Below are 17,281 nucleotides of genomic sequence, written 5' to 3'. Positions count from 1 at the left end.
AACACCATACGAACCCTTTTGGCCAATTCCACCCTGGCATCGGGACAGGGCAACCGCATTACCTGCATCGCCCTCACGCCACGTTCGCGGTTGTGACTGCCGCCCATGTGAGGCGTCCATCCGGACCCTTTGATCGAAGCTGCCAACACTGCATGGTTGGGTCCGCTAGTACCTGTTAATCCGTGTTGCCGGTAGGGATTGCTGCTCAACGAACAGCAATTGTGGGCTCCATCTAGCAATCGTTGATCGGCGGCAGTTTCTGTCTGGGGCTCAGGTATAAGAATCTGCTAGTGCCCCTCTTACTTTTCGCGGTAGGTGCGTCGCTGTTCAGCTTGGAATATATCTGGACTTGTTCTTCACCAATCCCACCGACTGTATTTCTCAGTCGCCTCCCTAGGATACTTGGAATACAGATCCTACCAGAGTCGAGAAGCCGCGACGATGACGAGCAAGCCTATCTTTGTGGCTACTCATCCGAGGGCCTGCTCGACGGCCTTTGAGCGGGTATGCTTGGCTTCGCCGTATCTCGCCCAATTCTGGGTTCTGACATTCCTCTAGGTGTTCATGACGCGTCACGACACACTGCAATGTGTTCACGAGCCTTTCGGCGATGCCTACTACTTTGGACCTGAGCGCCTTGCTGAGCGTTATGAGAATGACCCCAAGGCCAGGAAAGAGTCTGGTTACGAGGACAGCACATACAGGACCATCTTTGATCGCATTGCGAGAGAGAACTCCGAGGTTCGTTCACTAATGCTTTTCATGTTTCTCCTCAGCTTCGTACCATTTCCCCTCAACTTTTCGTTCTTGCGCATCCAATGGATATCTTATATTCGCAATCTCGTCATCTTGGCCGCTATTGCGTGTTGTGTGCCTCAGCCATCCGCCCGCCAGTCAGATCCCAATCAACCCCGCCCCTACTGCAATCATCCCACACGTTCTTTCAAGCCCATCTTGCACAATCTCTCGGCCGTCTAAAGCGAGCGCACCAATTTCAATGAGCCCAACACGACCCCTCGGCTGGGAAACCTCAGGAATGTGGTCTTTCACATGCCCGAAATACCGCCGAAGCATTCCGCTTCCATCAACTCTTATTGCCTTGACTTCAGCCTCACGACAGCCCATTCGACGAAGATCTCTGAGGCGCGAGATGCAGCCTCGTAGAAGAAGCCCATACTCACCTCTTACAGGGCAAGCGCGCTTTCATCAAAGACATGGCCCAATACTGGATTCCCCCCGTCGGCAAGCCCGCGACCATCGCACCATCTCTGTCCAACTACCGCCGTGGCGTAGGAACAAACACCACCGAACTCTCGCCCGTCACCACTCGCAGCGACCCTTCTAAGCCTCCCTACCCATACGATACCAAGGGCGAGCCCAACAACCCGACCGTTATTCCCAAGGACTTGTTGGCAACCTACCACTTCACCTTCCTCATCCGCCACCCGAAATTCTCCATTCCGTCTTACTACCGCTGCACCATTCCTCCGCTAGACAAAATGACGGGCTTCTACAACTTCCGTGAGGATGAAGCCGGCTACGACGAGCTCCGCCGCCTATTCGACTATCTGCGCTCTGAGGGACAAATCGGTCCCAAGTTCGCTGGTCAAAAGGAGGCTGATGCCAACGATCAGGCAAATGGCCACACCGGCGGCGTCGAGATCTGCGTCATCGATGCAGATGATCTGCTCGACAACCCATCCGGCATGATTGAGGCATTCTGCAAGACCACTGGAATTGAGTGGGATCCAAACATGCTCGTATGGGACACGGAGAAAGACCAAGACAAGGCCAAGGAGGCGTTCGAGAAGTGGAAGGGTTTCCATGAAGATGCTCTGGACAGTGATCGTCTGAGGGAACGCACACACGTAAGTTTTGACAAGCTATATCATAACAGGATCAGTTGGAAAGAAGACATTTGCTAACAACGAGTAGAAGAAGGAGCCAAAGAGTGACGGACAGCTCTTCGCTGAGTGGAAGGAGAAGTACGGCGAAGAGGGCGCGAAGCAGATCCGGGATACCGTTGCCGCTAATGTTGAGCATTACGAGTACCTGAAGCAGTTTGCTATCAAGCTATAGGGGATTGTAAGGAAGGACGGACAGAACGAGTATTTCAAGGCTTCGAATCATTACCAAAACATATGGTAGATGATAGACCTAGAAGCATACAATAGGTCAAAATAGCGATAACGAGTTTCATTAGCAAGACACAAACATTTGACTGGAACTTTTATGAAATCCATTACGTTGCGGTATCATGCACCATTTGTTCACTCCTTTAGCAACTACACCGCCACAGACTTCACCAGACGTTCACGCTTGCCTTACCAGCCAATCTACCCACGCGCTCGCTTGAACGTCAGCTGACCCGCCCACCCTGCATCGCGGATACGTGCTTACGCTTACCTACCTCCATCTTGCATCTAGAAGGCCGCCACAATATCCATCCGCCCAGCAGCAAATGACAAAAAGGTCGTTGCGGTGAGTCTCCCCATCATCAAATCAATACAACGCCGTATCGCGGAGAAAGCCGCGCAACGAATGGTTGCACGATAAGAAACATGATATACCTAGTAACAAAGGCGAATTAATGTGACAGATACCCCGAAGGTCACCGCGTCGGCCGCCCCCGCGAACATGCCCGTTTCCCGATTATCCATCTCCTGAGGGTTACAGAAGCGGCGGCCCCGGGAATGTGATTATGTGATGATGGGACGGGGGGCTGTTGGTAAGGCTGCGAGTTGGTTGCAGTTGCGGTCGTTGCGATAGGGGCGACTAGCCGACTTCTGGGGTACGGGAAAGGAAGATTGGGTGTTTCAAGATGATTAGGTTTTTTCTTTGTGTGTGTGGACGAGGCCCGAGGTGGTGGACCTTGGCTTAACGTTGAGGAGGAGGTATGGGGCCGTGAAGATAGGGAGCCATGCAGCCGAGGGAGGCGAGTGGAGGCGGGTGGTGCGATGGTTCCAAGTGTAGCGATAAAGACGCTGGTAGTATTGTTGACGTCAATGGGAGCAGACGTGACAGCGACCAAAGGCGTACGTCGTAGTAATATCGATTCCACTAGATAGTAAGAACAACACAAAAACACAAAGAATCTACTCCGCCATAATATGCCCCAAAGCAATCATGCAACATGTACATCGTCCCTCCTCCCAGATAGTCCCAGTTATAATGATAGAAATACACAAAGGTATCAACCAACCGCGAGAGAAACTCCAAAAGCGCCGAGGCCCGGAACACCGACGCTTATCCGTGTGCGTAGAGAATGCGTAGTCTTGCGTGAAAGGACGATAGAGACGAGAACGAAGCTGGTGGGAAAGAGATGGTCATACGCGTATTTGACCAAGTTCGATCTCGCGCCTCCGCTCTTCCCGGCTGAGGTTGCGCGAATGACTGCCTCGTCCCTCTGTACTAGACGGGCGGTTCTCGCTTCGTCCGCGGCCATATTGTGTCCATTGTTCGCTAAGACTATCGGGTCTGCTGTCTGACCGGTCGCGGCCCCAGTCGCCGTGTGTTTGTGCAGGCGTGCCCACCAACTCCTGGCTGTGCTGGTGCCTTGCCTGTTGCTCCCTGTCTTCTGGCAGGTCTATTCTGAATGTGGTGTTTATATCAGGACTCGGTCGCGGGTCTCCTGATTTGAGGAGGAGAGCCATTTGCTGGTTCACGCGGTCGTCTTCGGAGTATAGGGCGGCGGGTGGCTGGGAGGGCGAGCGCATGGCGGTGGGGTACATGTTTGGGATGAAGTTGTTGTAGTAATTTTGGTCGGACCAGAGGTTCTGACGTGTGTCGGTTTGGCGCTTGGACTTGACTATGCGGCGGTATGTCCAGAGGAGGAGGGAACTGTAGAGGATTGTTCCGGCGGCGCTGATCACGGTGCCGCTTATGGCGGCATTTCCCCAGTGATAGTTGGGCGACGAGACGAAGTTGTAGGCTATCGAGATAAGGCCGAGTGCAGAAGATGTGAGCGCAGGTCTACACATAAGGTTAGTATTCCGCTGTTGGTGGAGGCATGGAGGCCTTACAGGAAGACGCCGTCGGCTTGGAAGCGCTCATTGCGACAGGCGAAGCAGAGCAGTGCTGTGAATGAGTAGCCGGCTGTAAGGAGCGCGACAACAAAGACGGATAGGACTGCTCGGCTGAACTTGAGCTCGTATGTTTCTCTGTAGAGGCCGGGCAGTATGAGGTAGCTTCGAGGCGTTAGCATGCTTTCGTCTGAGCCGCCTCGAGACGCATGGCAAGCACTCACCCTCCGAGTATCATCCATGACGCAGCCAGGGCTATAAGGCGCCAGTACCACGGCGTGCCCTCTCTCTTCTCATGGCCCGACTCGCTGATGTTGTGATAGCTCTTGTTGCTAGAGCGCATTGAGTCGGTGGTTCGCGCCTTGCGCGGCGGGGTGCCTGGCTCGCGTCTCGGGTAGTGCCTGGCGTCTCTGCTATGACTCTCGCGCAGTGGGAGCGAGCAAGCAAGAAGACGTCGGCATGCAGAGCAGGAGAGCGCGAACGATGGATAAACGAGTGACTGTGGCAAACGTCGAGTCTAGTTATGGTCGAATTCCAGAATGCGATATGAGCCTCACTGGCGCCTGGCTGTCTGCTATTCAGCCTGACGCGGTGCAGATCGCTTCGGTCCGTCAAGTGCAGGTGGATAGCCGGGGCGAAGCGGCAGGTGCACGGCGCAATGGTTCCAGCTGGTGGGAAAAACAACAACGAGCGGCCAAAACAAGATGCCGTTCGTTCTTATTGAATAGCAACAGGAGCAGAGCAGTAGCGAGCGAAGACGTGGGCTGAACGGACGGTGGGAAAAGAGGGCGCCAACGTGCTCGTACTTCGCTGAGGCGGAGGACGCCTGCATGCCCGCTCAGCCACTCGACGTCCTGCTGAGCATTGCTGCACCCCTGCCGACATGCCCCCCGTAGATCAAGATGGCAGTGAGCATCTTCAATGCAGTGCATTTGACATCGCAATAGAGACTTGCTTGTTGATCAGCGGCTGGGCCTCTCGTCGCGACCATCGCGACTTCATCCGACGCTCCAACAACACCATGATTCAAGGCATCCAGCCCGCGACTCCGCTTCTCTTTGTCTCTCCCGCCTGCCCAGGGCGACCCCAGATTCCAGAACACGTCACCTCCAATTCCCAGCCAAGCCCTCTGCCCATGTCTGCTCAATCTCGCTGACCCGCGCCGCACCTTGGGTAGTGCAGCTTACTCTATGAGCCACCGCTTCTTCTCTGATTTGCCTGCTTCCATCCTTCACTTTCCCTTCTGTTGCAGCGCTAGCCACTCTGTGCTCTCCGGTAGACACTGTTGCCGGTCAGACCTGACGTCGTCGCTCCTATCGCAATGGGAAATGTTGCGACCTCATCTTTGACCTTTTGTCATGGTGTTGCGAGTTGTTGGCGGTATGAGTCGGGGTCATGGCACGGGCAGTCTGCCTGGGTTGGTGTCTACGCGGTTCCGCCTACAATAGAACAAGTCGAGCGGCACAGCGTCAGACTATTGATCTTGAGCAGAAGCGCATCGCGTCTGGACTCTGTTACATTACAGGACGCTCTCTCGCAGATTTGAGAGATTCACACTCGTCGCGTATAGCAACTTTAGGCCTACAGCCCAGTGCATAGCCTCGTGCACGTAGTAACCCAGCGCTACATCGTGGCATGGTACAACATCATACGCCACGAGAATGCTGTTCCACGCCGATAGGATACGGCATGAGCCGACGGTTCAGCCTCCACGATACCCGGATGATGGTGACGGACATGCGCGAATGGGCGTCAACACTGCCTTTTCTGGCAAACATCTTGTGCGCGCTCCCCTCCCCACCTAGGCAGATTTGGTAGATCTGCATATTCATTTTACAATGAGAATACACTGCATCTTTCGTGACTCGAATTGAATTCATACAACGATGGAGCGTTATCTCGATCCCCGTTCTACACAATACACGTATGCGTATGTGGCAAGATGCGGTATCATTCGCGATGCTGATCCGCGCACCTGGTTCGAGCTGCAGGGGCAGGTTCCAGTGCCTCACATGGGCACGCGTGTCATCGGTAGAACCACACCGCATCTTACCTCACACACTCATCAATTGGAGTTCCTTCCGCGATCTCACTGCCTGAAGATTCGGGATCATTTCTTTCGGGGTCTCCACCAAGAGACCCGTCGGCGCTTCGGGTTCAGGGGCAAGACGACACTTGCGTTGATGTCGGATAGGCCGAGGAACCACTTGATATGAATGAGACGTGATAGTTGGAGCAGGCAGCGGTTATCAATCTTGTCGCTGTTGTGATGTTTGTGGGTGTTTGTCACGGTTTGTGAGTGCCGAGAATTTGGGGCTGGGAATGCAGGTGCCACCGGTCCGGTTCATGCCCCACCTTCAAGCGGGAACCACGTCCTCTTTTTGAATCGATTGCTTCTGCAAAAGCCAAGCACAGCGCTACAGGCAATGCTTAGTTGTGTACGTCTATTATCTATGATGTTTTGCTTCTTCCCATCGATCCAGCTACTCAACCTTCTGGTTGATCAATCTTCAGTAGTATAGTGGTCAGTATTTCCGCTTGTCACCTATTAGGCAACTCGCGGGAGACCGGGGTTCAATTCCCCGCTGGAGAGCTTACTTTTTGTTTTTGCTTTTACTACTGTCTGCATCACAGGATCGGGCCAGGTGCAATCGGGATGGGAGTCGGTTGTGGTCTGCCACTTCCAAACCTCAACCACCACAACTCTCCACCATGCCAGTCGTCGCGAAGTGACGGCCGCCTTATATCTTTTTCAACGTTAACAGTACTGTCTCAAGATGTTATCGGAACTGAGAGTATTTTTGCAGCAAACGCGACGCGACCCGGCATGCCACATTTTGCTGCGCCGTGCTGACGAATGCCACCACATCTGGGCAGCTTCTTGACGCAATTGCCTCCTTATGTCATCACCTCGTCGGCGCATCAACCTACACAAATCCAATCGAACATTACTGCTGTCACAGTCGGACGCGAAGAAGCGTTTTTGAGAATTCGTGGGTCGCGCCAGCTACATCTAGTCTTCTCATGTGGAGGAACCTCTGGTCGCACACCCAGCACGCAGTTCAAATTGTCCGAACACTCCATGGCATACCTTCGATATTATGCGGTTCTCCTTTCTCCCCGGCGCTTGATGAATCAGTAGCACCGCGGGTCCGCTCTGGTCCTGGGCCGATACGAATCTCAGATACACCACAGGTGAATCACGGCTGGCGGTATCAAACACGGTGTTGACCATGCCAGACGCAACCACGCGCTAGATAATGCGGCTTCGATGAGACCCAGTCATGACAGTCTAACCCAAAGTTGGATTGTCTCTATACAACTCCTAGCGCAGAGAGGCAGGATGTAATTGGGGACACCGCCTTGTCCAAAAGTACCTGGCGAGCGCGGACGAGTCCACCATCTTGCAGGTACGGTCATCGCATTGTCAGTGAAAGACAAGACTCCTCACCCGTTGTTTCACTAACGCATAGTCGGGTCACGGTCTAACTTTCTGTCAGGTACCTCAAGCACGAGCTACATTCACGCTTGGTCTGAGCTTTTAGCGGAGTCTTGCACGCTGTACCATATAAACACCCCCTTTTGGTGAGCAACTCTCACTACACCAGCTCTCTACTCCACTTTCATACGAGCAGATCTGAGCAATACTCTTATTCCCGCCCATACAGAGCAACTGGTTTGTTTCACACTCAATCCACATTCTTGAACTACCTGGTCACAGCTTCACACACCTTTGTTCACAAGCCTTCCCAAATTCAACCTCATCCAGCCACATAATAACACAACCGAAAGCTTCCAGCCAGCCACGTACGCAGTTAACAAGATGTCTGCTACCAACACCATCACCGATGCATCTGATGCCGTCGCCGCTGACAGCACCAATACCAACACTCCTTTCGATCTCGCCAAACAGGAAGCTTTCAAGAAGATAGCTGCGGAGAAAGAGGCCAAGCGCATTGAAAATGTTGCTATCCAGAAGAGGAAGCTCGAAGCTGCTAAGCAAAAGGCGGCGCAAGAGTTGATGTCCAAGGGCAAAAATGCAATACTCAAGGCCCAGCCCAACAGACCCTCACGACGACCGGCGAAGAAGAACCGAAAACCGCTTCCTCCTCCTGCCAACCGGACTCACGCAATCGAAGCGACTATGGAGAAAACCAAAGCTAGCGCTGAAGAGAAACGTATTGCCCCTCTGCGAGTTGTTCGCCCAAGCTACAGCTATAGCGACATCGTCGAGCAGCGCGTTGTCGATGGCGTCGTTGAGCGCATCACTCATACCAACCATTCTGCGCATCATTCTTGTGCCGTCCACAGCCACGACGACGGTATCCAGCAGCGCATGGCAGACAGCGACACTGAACCTATCTTCCAGCCCGCTGATGCGCCCGAGACTGCCCAGTCTGATACCGATGTTGAGTCAAATACGGCCACGGAACCCGATACTGAGTCAGACGAAGACGCTCCTCAACTAGTCCAAGAGCGTGCCTCTCCTGAGCAGGTCACTGTCGCTGGAGACGACGACGATTTCGCCGAAGCTTCCACTGCACTACCCCACATCTATGTCACTACTCCGATAGATGATGCGGATGAGGAGCCTTCGATGACTGAAACTTTGGCTGAGGCGGTTGACACGTCGTCCGAGCCAACCAAGGTGACTGGCGCTGAAAAGTCGACTTGTAGCCCTTCGGCGATCCTGTCGATGCCAAACTCGACTCTATACCCTTCGCGCCTATCCCGCGACGAAGAGGCTAAGTTGGTCGCTTTGCACGTCGCGCCCATCGTACTGCCGGTCGCTGAAGCTAAGCAGCAGAAGCTTAGTAAGGCTGAGAAGAAGGCAGCTAAGACTTCTGAGGCATCTAAGAAGGTGGCCACGACGAAGTCCGATGTGGTTCAAAAGCTTCCCGAAACCGACTTTGCTGAGACTACGATGGATCGCACGGAGCCCAGTGTCATTCCAGATGAGTTTGATCACGTCGCTTTACTGCTTGCCAGGCCCAATGGCTCTGGTGTGACCACAGAGTCTCGCGACCTTCACGAGAAGCTCGTCGCGCTTCATGTCGCTCCACCTTCGCTGCCAGTCACTTTCCACAAGCAACAGAAGACCCCAACGGCCAAGTCAAAAGCTACCAAAGCTGACCAGAAGAAGACTGTCACTGTTGAAGAAAAAAAGCAGGACTTTGTCGCCTCTCTCCTCTCCAAGTCTAATGGTCTAGGCGAGACCAAAATGACGCGCGACTTCCATGAGAAGCTGGTTGCGCTTCATGTCGCTCCTCTCTCGCTGCCGGTTATTGTGTCAAAACAACAGAAGACTAGCCAAAAGGCTACCAAAGCCGACCGAAAGATCCATACAGCGGTTGAGAAGAAGAAGCCTGACTTTGTCGCCTCTCTTCTTTGCAAGCCGAACGGTCCGGGTGAACACAAAGGGACCCGCGATCTTCACAACAACCTTGTGGCTATGCATGTAGCGCCAATCGAAGTTTCGGTTCCCAAAGAACAGCAGAAGATTGATAAGAAGGCTAAAAAGACCTATGATCCTATCCAGCCTCCCATCGCTGAGCCTGATGCCGTCGATGCACCGGTCATGAACATGGAGCCTGCTATGATTAAGAAGCTTGTCTCTGTTGTCGAAGAACTTAATATAAATGAGGCCACGCGTGAGGAGCCGTCCATCGTCATTGCGCCTCCTATCCACGGGTTCTGGCAAACCGTTCTTTCCAAACCCACTACCACCAAAGCCACCACCGTCGAGCAATCCGTAATCATCCCCGACTCATCCTCGGAGTCCGACACCATAGAATCATTCAGAACCTCCAGCCCCTCCTCAACCCCCTCCACCCCATCCATCCGCCGCGCAGCCTCAAAAGCACGCACCACCCTCCTCGGCGCCACCTCTCTAGAAACCTTCGTCACCACCCTCGACTTCGAACTCTGGGACGGCACAACGACAAAAGAAGATATCTGCGAGACCTTCGCATCCCTGGCCGGTCACCCCACAACTACTACTACTGGGTTGGATACCGCCAAGATCCAGCGGAAGATCAAGTTGGGAAGTACGTCGCTGTACGCGTTTCTGCGTCAGATTACGTTCATGGAGGATGACGTGACGGTTGTGGGGGAGGTGATGAGGGTGTTTAGGAAGGCGGCGAGGGAGCAGGTGACGGATTCGAAACTGGAAGTTGCGCTGTGGCTTGCGGAGGAGACGGATGAGGGGGAGGGTAGGAGACGGGGGAGGCGCGAAGAGTGGGCTTCGATGGCTGGTGGGGTTTAGGTGCGATGTTGTGTTGGTGGTTTGCATGCTCACGATATGGCGTGAGCAGTTTGGTTGCTCCTTTCCTTTCCTTTTCTTCCCAAAAGTTTTGCACGGGTATTTTTCTTTATCGTTGTTATGGGGTAGGTTATCATGGTTTGAGCGAGGCGTTGGGGAATGACGTTTTCATATTGCTATCATCGCTCTAGGGTACCAAAGCTAGTCCTCTACATCGGTTGAGCTTTAGGCTTTGACTCACCTGGCGCCGGGTTTGAGTTGGTTCGTCGCTCCCTACTGTGGGTATTGGCTTAGCTATCCCAAGAGGCTGATGATCTTTCAGTCGAAGTTAGCATTTGTTTAAGGAACATGGGCATTGGTTCAACTGTAAAAGTTTGCATGCTTGACGGGAATGGGGTGAAAGCAGTGCGATTGTACATGTGGTAGTTGTAACTTGTTAGTATATTAAGAGATTGTTAGACGTGCACATGCATGAGAAAATGACTTTGTGTTCATGACTTCGTTCATATACATCCAGCAACACTATTGACGTGTGCGATGCTATATACAGGGTATTCGTACGACTGCCGCGGTGGCTTAGACCTTCTGCTCCACGCGGTGAGTCTGCTGCTCAGCACCACCAGCATTCTCCATCTGGTACTCAACAGCCTTCTCACCCGACTCATCCATAATCTCAGCCATGCCACCAGAACCCTTTGTAAGCTCGGCACCCTTGCGACCAATAAGGTGCCAAGGAAGGTTGAACATCTCGTCGAGAGATTCGAGCGACTTTCCAGAAGTCTCGGGCAGGAAGAAGTACACCCAGACGAGACCGACAGCGGTGACGCAGGAGAAGAACAGCATAGTGCCTCCGTGGGTCATGGAAATGAACATGAGAGGTACAGCCTTGGAGTTACCGTACTGGTTGACAAAGTGGAATGTCATGGCGATGGAACCACCGAGCGCACGGAGACGGAGAGGGTAGATCTCGGAGTTGATGAGGTACTGGATCGAGTTCCATCCGAGCGCCCAACCGAAACCGGAGAAGTAGATCATGACGATGGCACCCATGGCAGCGTGCTTTTGGCTTGAGCTCTGGGGTACGCCATCGGCGACACCGGTGTCGATGAGTAGGAAGATGGCCATGTAGAGCATGGATAGAAGTTGGAGTGTGATACCGGTGGCGAGAGAGCGCTTGCGGCCGAGGAAGTCGATCAGGAAGAAGGCGCAGATCATGGAACTGACAAACTTGACGACACCGAAGATGGCTGTAGCAAACAGCTTCTCTTGTTGACCGCTGGTGCCCATCATCTCAAAGTACTTGGGTGCGTAGCTGGGGATCGTGTTAGTTGTGTGCGCGAGGCATGGAATGTGAGTGTGACTTACATTGTGATGGAATTGGCGCCCGACCACTGCGATAGCAACTGCGACAGGACTGAAAGCTGGAGACGGTAGAGGTTGGCCTTGCTGGAGAACAGCTCACGGATGGGTCCGAGCCAAGATGTACCCATAGTGGCTTCGCGCTCGCGGTTGAGCTGGTCGTTGATGTCCATAATCTCCGAGGTGACGTAAGGGTGGTCAGCGGGAAGGTTGCGGAGCTGTGCGAGGTTGTCGAGCGCCTCCTCGTGGCGGCCGACCTTGATCAACCAACGAGAACTCTCCTTGGCGAACCAAGAGAGGGTGAAGATGAGACCGGCGAACATGATGTGCATGCTGTTGGGTACGAGCCATTGAGCATCAGTGGCAGACGAGATGTGGATGGAGGAACCCCATGATGCGAAGTAGGCAAGCATGATACCGATGTAGACTGATCCAGCGAAAGCGCAGACACAGAGACCACGGATGGCCCTGGGTGCGGTCTCAGCTAGGTAGGTGGGTGCGACGACGGTGGTCTGTCCGATGCCGATACCAGCAATGAAGCGGCCGGCGTAGATTTGTCCAACGGAACCAGTGATAGAGCTGGTGAGGAAGATGACGATACCGATAACCCAGACAATGCAAAGTTGGCGAGTAGCCCAGAGACGACCAATCTTGTCGGTGATGAAGAAGGCGATGAGGGAACCCAAGATGGAACCCATCTGCACCATGGATGTGATGTTCGATAGGAGCTCCGCGATCTCGTGCTCGCTCTTGCTGCCGTCTTCTTCGAGTCCGAACTTGCGTTTGAAGGGGTCGAGTTCGGCCGTAGTACCGATGAGGCCTTCGTCGATACCACGAGCAGCGCCCATGAGACCGAAAACTACGGCGAGTTAGTTGGGTGTTGTCTCAAGGGAGGTGAGATAACCTACCGAAGACACCGTACCAGAGACGCCAGTTAAGGCTCTCCTTGGGAGTGTGCTTCAAGTTCTCCTTCCATGGGTTCCAAACGACCATGATGGGCGATGCTGGTGTAGGTAGATCGGAGTAAGGTCGTGATTGAGCTGCGGAACCTACGTCTGTCGGACAGGGAGGAAAGGCAGTGACGACTCAACTGTACAAAGGTGCATGTGCCTCTTATACTTGAACTGATGGTGGGGTACGAGATGCGGAGATCCTAGATGCAAGGCCTGCTAAATCACACCATCCATGAGACCCCAGAGTCAACCCCGGAAGCCTCTACTCCACGTTTGTCCATCGCCAGTAGCGGTCGGCGTCGGTCTTCCGAGCCAGGAATGCCGGATGACCTTCCCAACTGTGGTTTTCCCAACGTTCAATAGGTCGACCCGTCTCGTCGGCCATTGCAGGCGTTGGAACTAACCCTCGCGCAGTAAGCGGACCGCTGATCGTCTGATCAATTACCGATCAAGCGGCCACGCCGGTCGCCTCTCGTGTCTCTCACGGCAGCGCCATCTGCACGTAGGTTACATGCCCAGTAAGGAGGCGGAAAGGTTGGCAGGCTTAGGTGGAGAAAGCTTCCTTGTTCGTGCGTCTTGTGGAGCTTGGGGCCGAGCTAAGGACGAGTCAAGAACCTGGCCACCACACGATGGGAACCCCGCATTATCCCCCAAACGCTCTCGTGTCCCGGATTTCTCTTGGTCTCCCACGTTAGCTGTCAGTCGAGGAAGAGAAGCTTGTCAAGCTCCTCGTAGCGGCCGGGGAGGTGCCGTAAATGCATGTCGCGCTATTGGCTGGTACCATCCCGGGAAAATCTCGCACGCGGGATAAATTACTACGCTATTCTGACGCTGCCTCGCGACGAGACCGTTCGCCGGCAGAATTATGACCGAGAGGAGCGTCGGAGCAGGGTGTCGGCTTCTGAGGTTAAGCTCCTGGACGAGACCTCGTCTCGCGGCGGTGTGTCGACACAAGCGATGCGGCTCCAACTCCTTCAGCCTTTTCCAGTAGCGCCCGCGTTGTGACTACCCCAAATGGTATCCCGTCCCTCCAATGCATCTGCCGTGTGGACTACACTATCGGACGTAGATACGCGCCTGCAGGATATTTTGGTAGAGCTAACGGTGCGCAGGTGTGAAAATGTGTCGCTTCTTCGGTCGCTCTGGCGCTGACACTCGTCCTGGTTGTCGGAGCCTCTGATGGGTCGTAGGACAATGATCCGACTCTTGGCTCTGTACTTGGCTCTGTACCCCAAAGTCCAGCAGGAAGGTTGTATTCTGCCGTAGTGGCAGCTGAATCGTTGAACCCACAACGGCAAGCACAACATCTCCAAGCGCTTTTTTGTCTTGACGAAAGCCCAGACCGCCGGGGCTCTTCTCGTCTCCACAGAGCTTTGCATTCGCAGTGCATCTTGTCATGCGATGCGAAGAAACAGACAGGTCTAGAGGTGTGATACGTCCACCACCCCCGGTCGGAGCTCCGAGTGTTATCGGTGCGAACGCAGGCGCTTTGACTTGGGGTCTCCACACACACGAGGTGCGCGTGAGATGGTTAGCGAAGACCAAGCTCGCCATGCCTTCACCAAGTGCTTGTGAACAGCGCAAGCCATTGTGCCAAAGGACGCCCAAGTGCTTGTACCAGACGTCAACAGAGCAACCTTTTTGCTACATCGTAGTTTTCGTAGGCATCATCGAAGTCATGCCCTCTCCTCTCAAGCGCTGCGATAAATTTGAGAATCATGCGAGCATCCTTCTGGTCCACAGCGGGCGAGATTGATCGGCTGGTCGGCGATGCCAGTGGGTCTAATCCTTCCTCTTATGCATCATGTATACAATCGGCTACCGTCGAAGCCACAAGAATCCAAGTGTCGGTGATTGCCGTGCATGAGACATCTACTGAGGTGGTGTTGTGTTCAATCCGCGTTGCCGGCTAGGTCGCCCTCAACAGACATTGGCTTTCGTTCAACACATCAATCCAGACATCGTGTGCGTATGTCCGCGGGCGGAGGTGTTGGATGATCGGGTGGATACGGACGCTGACAAACGCCTCTGAACTGATTAGCCGCCTTGGAAAGCATATGGGGTGGAAAGCACGCACTTACGAGCTCATTGTGGGTATCAACCAAGACGGACCAAGGCGCCAATGTTGGGGATAAGACCCATTTATACGTCTTGTAATCACAACAACTGATTCAAGCCGTGCGGAGAAATGGGACCCGGGGTACGAGGTTCACATGTCACTTTGACTGGACGCCTGAGGGGTCCAGTACGGTTATCCGGAACTAGTTGTGGGCAGAGTGTGACTGAACGTTAGATCTGGGGTGGTGGGAGAATGTCGGTGTGTTGGCAGCAAATGAGATGGCGAGGTGTTGGTAATTAGCAGTTAGGCGATGAAGCACGTGTTAGCATTTTGCCGTGGCCCCGAGGGAAGTGACGACCAGGGAGTAGGCGCGATGGAGTGAAGGACAATCTAAGGCAGGTGCGATAACACGACGGCTGCGCAACAGTGCGCAATGATCAGCACGTCGCGCCTTCAGATCAGAACGTAAGTAACTATGATTGTCTGTTCCTGTAACTCAGCTGCCTAGTTATCGAATTGACCGCAGAATGTTTGGCATACCGATGTCGTGCCATTATGTCGACATCGTAGCCGGATTCCCGGAAAAGGCAACCGCGGACCTTCTGACCCGTGCCTCGCTCAATATTCCTCTCAATCCTCCTCAGAATCCCCCTCAGCATCCTCTTCCTCCCCCAAAAACCTAGCCCGCTTACTCGGGCTAACCTCACCACCATCCTCGCGCCCTCTCTTCTCAGCCCTGGGAGTCTCTTCCTGCTCCTGCGCCCACAGTGCCAACTCCAACTCCTCTAGCAAATCCACATCATCAGCTACGCCCTCCCCATCAACCTCTTCCCTGTTCCTAGACTGCTCTATTGCCATCTCCAGGCCCTCGTCAACCCTCGATGCGCGCTGTCGGTAGCAAACGTTGCCGTTCTTTCCGTGTTCGTGGTATCGCTGGCACCATGCGCCCTCGGTGCTCTCTTCGATCTTCAGCGTGAGGTTTCGTCGGACCATACGGAGGCTTGTTTGCATGATGTCGAAGAGGAGCTCGGGGTGTAGATGGAAGCCCTTGCGCGTGACTTTCCCAATGATGTGCTCGGTCTTGTCGCCGCCCAGTGCGAGTGCGTCGGCCCAGAGGAGTCTCGCTCCACACCTCGGTGATGTGTGTGTGTAAAGCAAGTTGAGGAGATCAGTATGGACCGACGTAACATCTTTGTCAAGTTCAGGATCCGTGACCTCCAAGTCGTAGTCTCTAGGAAACTGATCAAACTCCGCCGGGATATTCTTGCCCTTCCGCCACGCCTGTTGTGCGACTCGCTTGCGGCGGTTGAGCGCTCGGTTCGGGAGCCAGATTTCCTCTGTTTTCTCCTCCTCTGCTTTATCGTCCTTTTTCTTATCTTCTTGAGCTTTTTTGCGCTGGTCGTGGAACTTGCGGATCCATGTGTCGGCTACCATGTCGCAGAGGTCCCAGAACTTCTCTTGGTAGCAGACGATGTATAGTTGGGTGAGGGTGTTGGCGCTGTAGGGTAGGGCCTGGTATGGGTTGGCGGCGTCGGTGAGGCCGGGAAGGTCGAGGTGAATTTTGGCGTTGCTCTTGAGGTTGCTCAGGATGAAGTAGATTTCTTTGTCTGCTATGAACGGGGGAGGCACTGCAGGGGACGCGAACATCCCGTATTGTTCGACTGATTTCCCAGCGGCGGCGCTAAACGGCGTGTGTTTCTTGGGTGGACGACCTCTTGGCTTTGGTGTCTTTGGTGGCTGCTTCATCTGCTCCTGGGCCTTGTGTGTGACGTACGCTGAAGAAAGGTCAGCAATCTGGGATCATAAAACAAGAGAGAAGGCACTCACATGGATCACTCGCGATGGATCCTCTGCCACCGTCTCTAGCATCCTCCTCAGCCTGATCAATGAAGGCATCGATCTCGCTAACCTGAGCGGCGTCGTACTGGGTTGGCTTTTGAATCGCTCGTCCAGTGCGAGTCGTGATCGGCGCCGCCTCTACGAATTGCTGAGGAAAGTCGTCGTCTTGGTCGTCTCTCTCGCTATATCCCGGTGTCGCGTCGCGCCCCTGCGCTGGGCTATCCGATCTTCCCACCGACGGCTTCAACAGTAGCTTGGGTCCCGGTCTATCGGATACAGCTTCTGGCGCCGATGGCGCTGATGTCGCTGACTTCGAGGCTCTGCCTTTCGGTCGGCCGCCACCACGGCTACCACCTTTGGCGCCACCGCGAGGACGTCCCGGCGGCTTCTCCGTGGTGACTGTCTTCTGTTTACCCATTGAGCTGTCGACGAAGACTTTGCGGTCGATGCAAATCTGCGACGAGGTCGATGAGTCGATATGTTTGTGATTGGTCTGCGGTTGAGAACGAGGTAGTAGTTGCGTTGGTGCTACAGACTCCTCGTCGTAGAAAAGAGAACCTAAGAGAGCCTTCGTAGCCTAGTCTGCTGAATGTAGTGAAGGTGAGCGATTATCGCTCGTTGCGTCTGGCAACGCTAGGCTACCGAGACTGTAGAACAATAGAATGAGCAGGCATCTGCCCGTATTGAGAATATTCAAGCAGCGCAACTCCACTGGCACAGTGAATACTGAATTGGCGTAGGAGCTTGCGCGCTCTCGAGGTGAGAGTGAGATACTAAGCTCCACCAG

General features: G+C 54.0%; 5 protein-coding genes and 1 non-coding gene across 6 annotated transcripts; 3 read left to right on the top strand and 3 right to left on the bottom strand.

Moving 5' to 3' along the window:
- Window positions 1-441: 441 nt before the first annotated feature.
- J4E86_009477 (uncharacterized protein) lies at window positions 442-2,079 on the top strand (the record flags this gene model as incomplete). Its single annotated transcript, XM_051449982.1, has 4 exons — window positions 442-504; window positions 559-741; window positions 1,191-1,868; window positions 1,936-2,079. The coding sequence occupies 4 exons, from the start codon at window positions 442-444 to the stop codon at window positions 2,077-2,079; spliced, it is 1,068 nt and encodes a 355-aa protein (XP_051298827.1).
- A 1,247-nt stretch (window positions 2,080-3,326) lies between these two features.
- Window positions 3,327-4,365, bottom strand: J4E86_009476 (uncharacterized protein; the record flags this gene model as incomplete). Its single annotated transcript, XM_051449981.1, has 3 exons — window positions 3,327-3,972; window positions 4,023-4,187; window positions 4,247-4,365. 3 exons carry the CDS (start codon window positions 4,363-4,365, stop codon window positions 3,327-3,329), a joined length of 930 nt encoding a protein of 309 aa, XP_051298826.1.
- Window positions 4,366-6,529: 2,164 nt separating this feature from the next.
- On the top strand, window positions 6,530-6,615 carry J4E86_009475. The gene has a single exon. It is a non-coding gene; the product is annotated as a tRNA-Asp (tRNA).
- A 1,230-nt stretch (window positions 6,616-7,845) lies between these two features.
- Window positions 7,846-10,287, top strand: J4E86_009474 (uncharacterized protein; the record flags this gene model as incomplete). Its single annotated transcript, XM_051449980.1, has 1 exon — window positions 7,846-10,287. The coding sequence occupies one exon, from the start codon at window positions 7,846-7,848 to the stop codon at window positions 10,285-10,287; it is 2,442 nt and encodes an 813-aa protein (XP_051298825.1).
- A 573-nt stretch (window positions 10,288-10,860) lies between these two features.
- On the bottom strand, window positions 10,861-12,636 carry J4E86_009473 (uncharacterized protein; the record flags this gene model as incomplete). The annotated part of the gene is made up of 3 exons (XM_051449979.1): window positions 10,861-11,596; window positions 11,650-12,502; window positions 12,552-12,636. 3 exons carry the CDS (start codon window positions 12,634-12,636, stop codon window positions 10,861-10,863), a joined length of 1,674 nt encoding a protein of 557 aa, XP_051298824.1.
- Window positions 12,637-15,285: 2,649 nt separating this feature from the next.
- On the bottom strand, window positions 15,286-16,912 carry J4E86_009472 (uncharacterized protein; the record flags this gene model as incomplete). Its single annotated transcript, XM_051449978.1, has 2 exons — window positions 15,286-16,430; window positions 16,483-16,912. 2 exons carry the CDS (start codon window positions 16,910-16,912, stop codon window positions 15,286-15,288), a joined length of 1,575 nt encoding a protein of 524 aa, XP_051298823.1.
- Window positions 16,913-17,281: the final 369 nt, after the last annotated feature.

Source organism: Alternaria arbusti (assembly GCF_024043155.1).
Source record: "Alternaria arbusti strain BMP 1465 chromosome Unknown scaffold_17, whole genome shotgun sequence".
Taxonomy (NCBI): Eukaryota; Fungi; Ascomycota; class Dothideomycetes; order Pleosporales; family Pleosporaceae; genus Alternaria; species Alternaria arbusti.
Note: the sequence above shows the minus strand (reverse complement) of the source record. Positions and strands in the feature narration are given on the sequence as shown.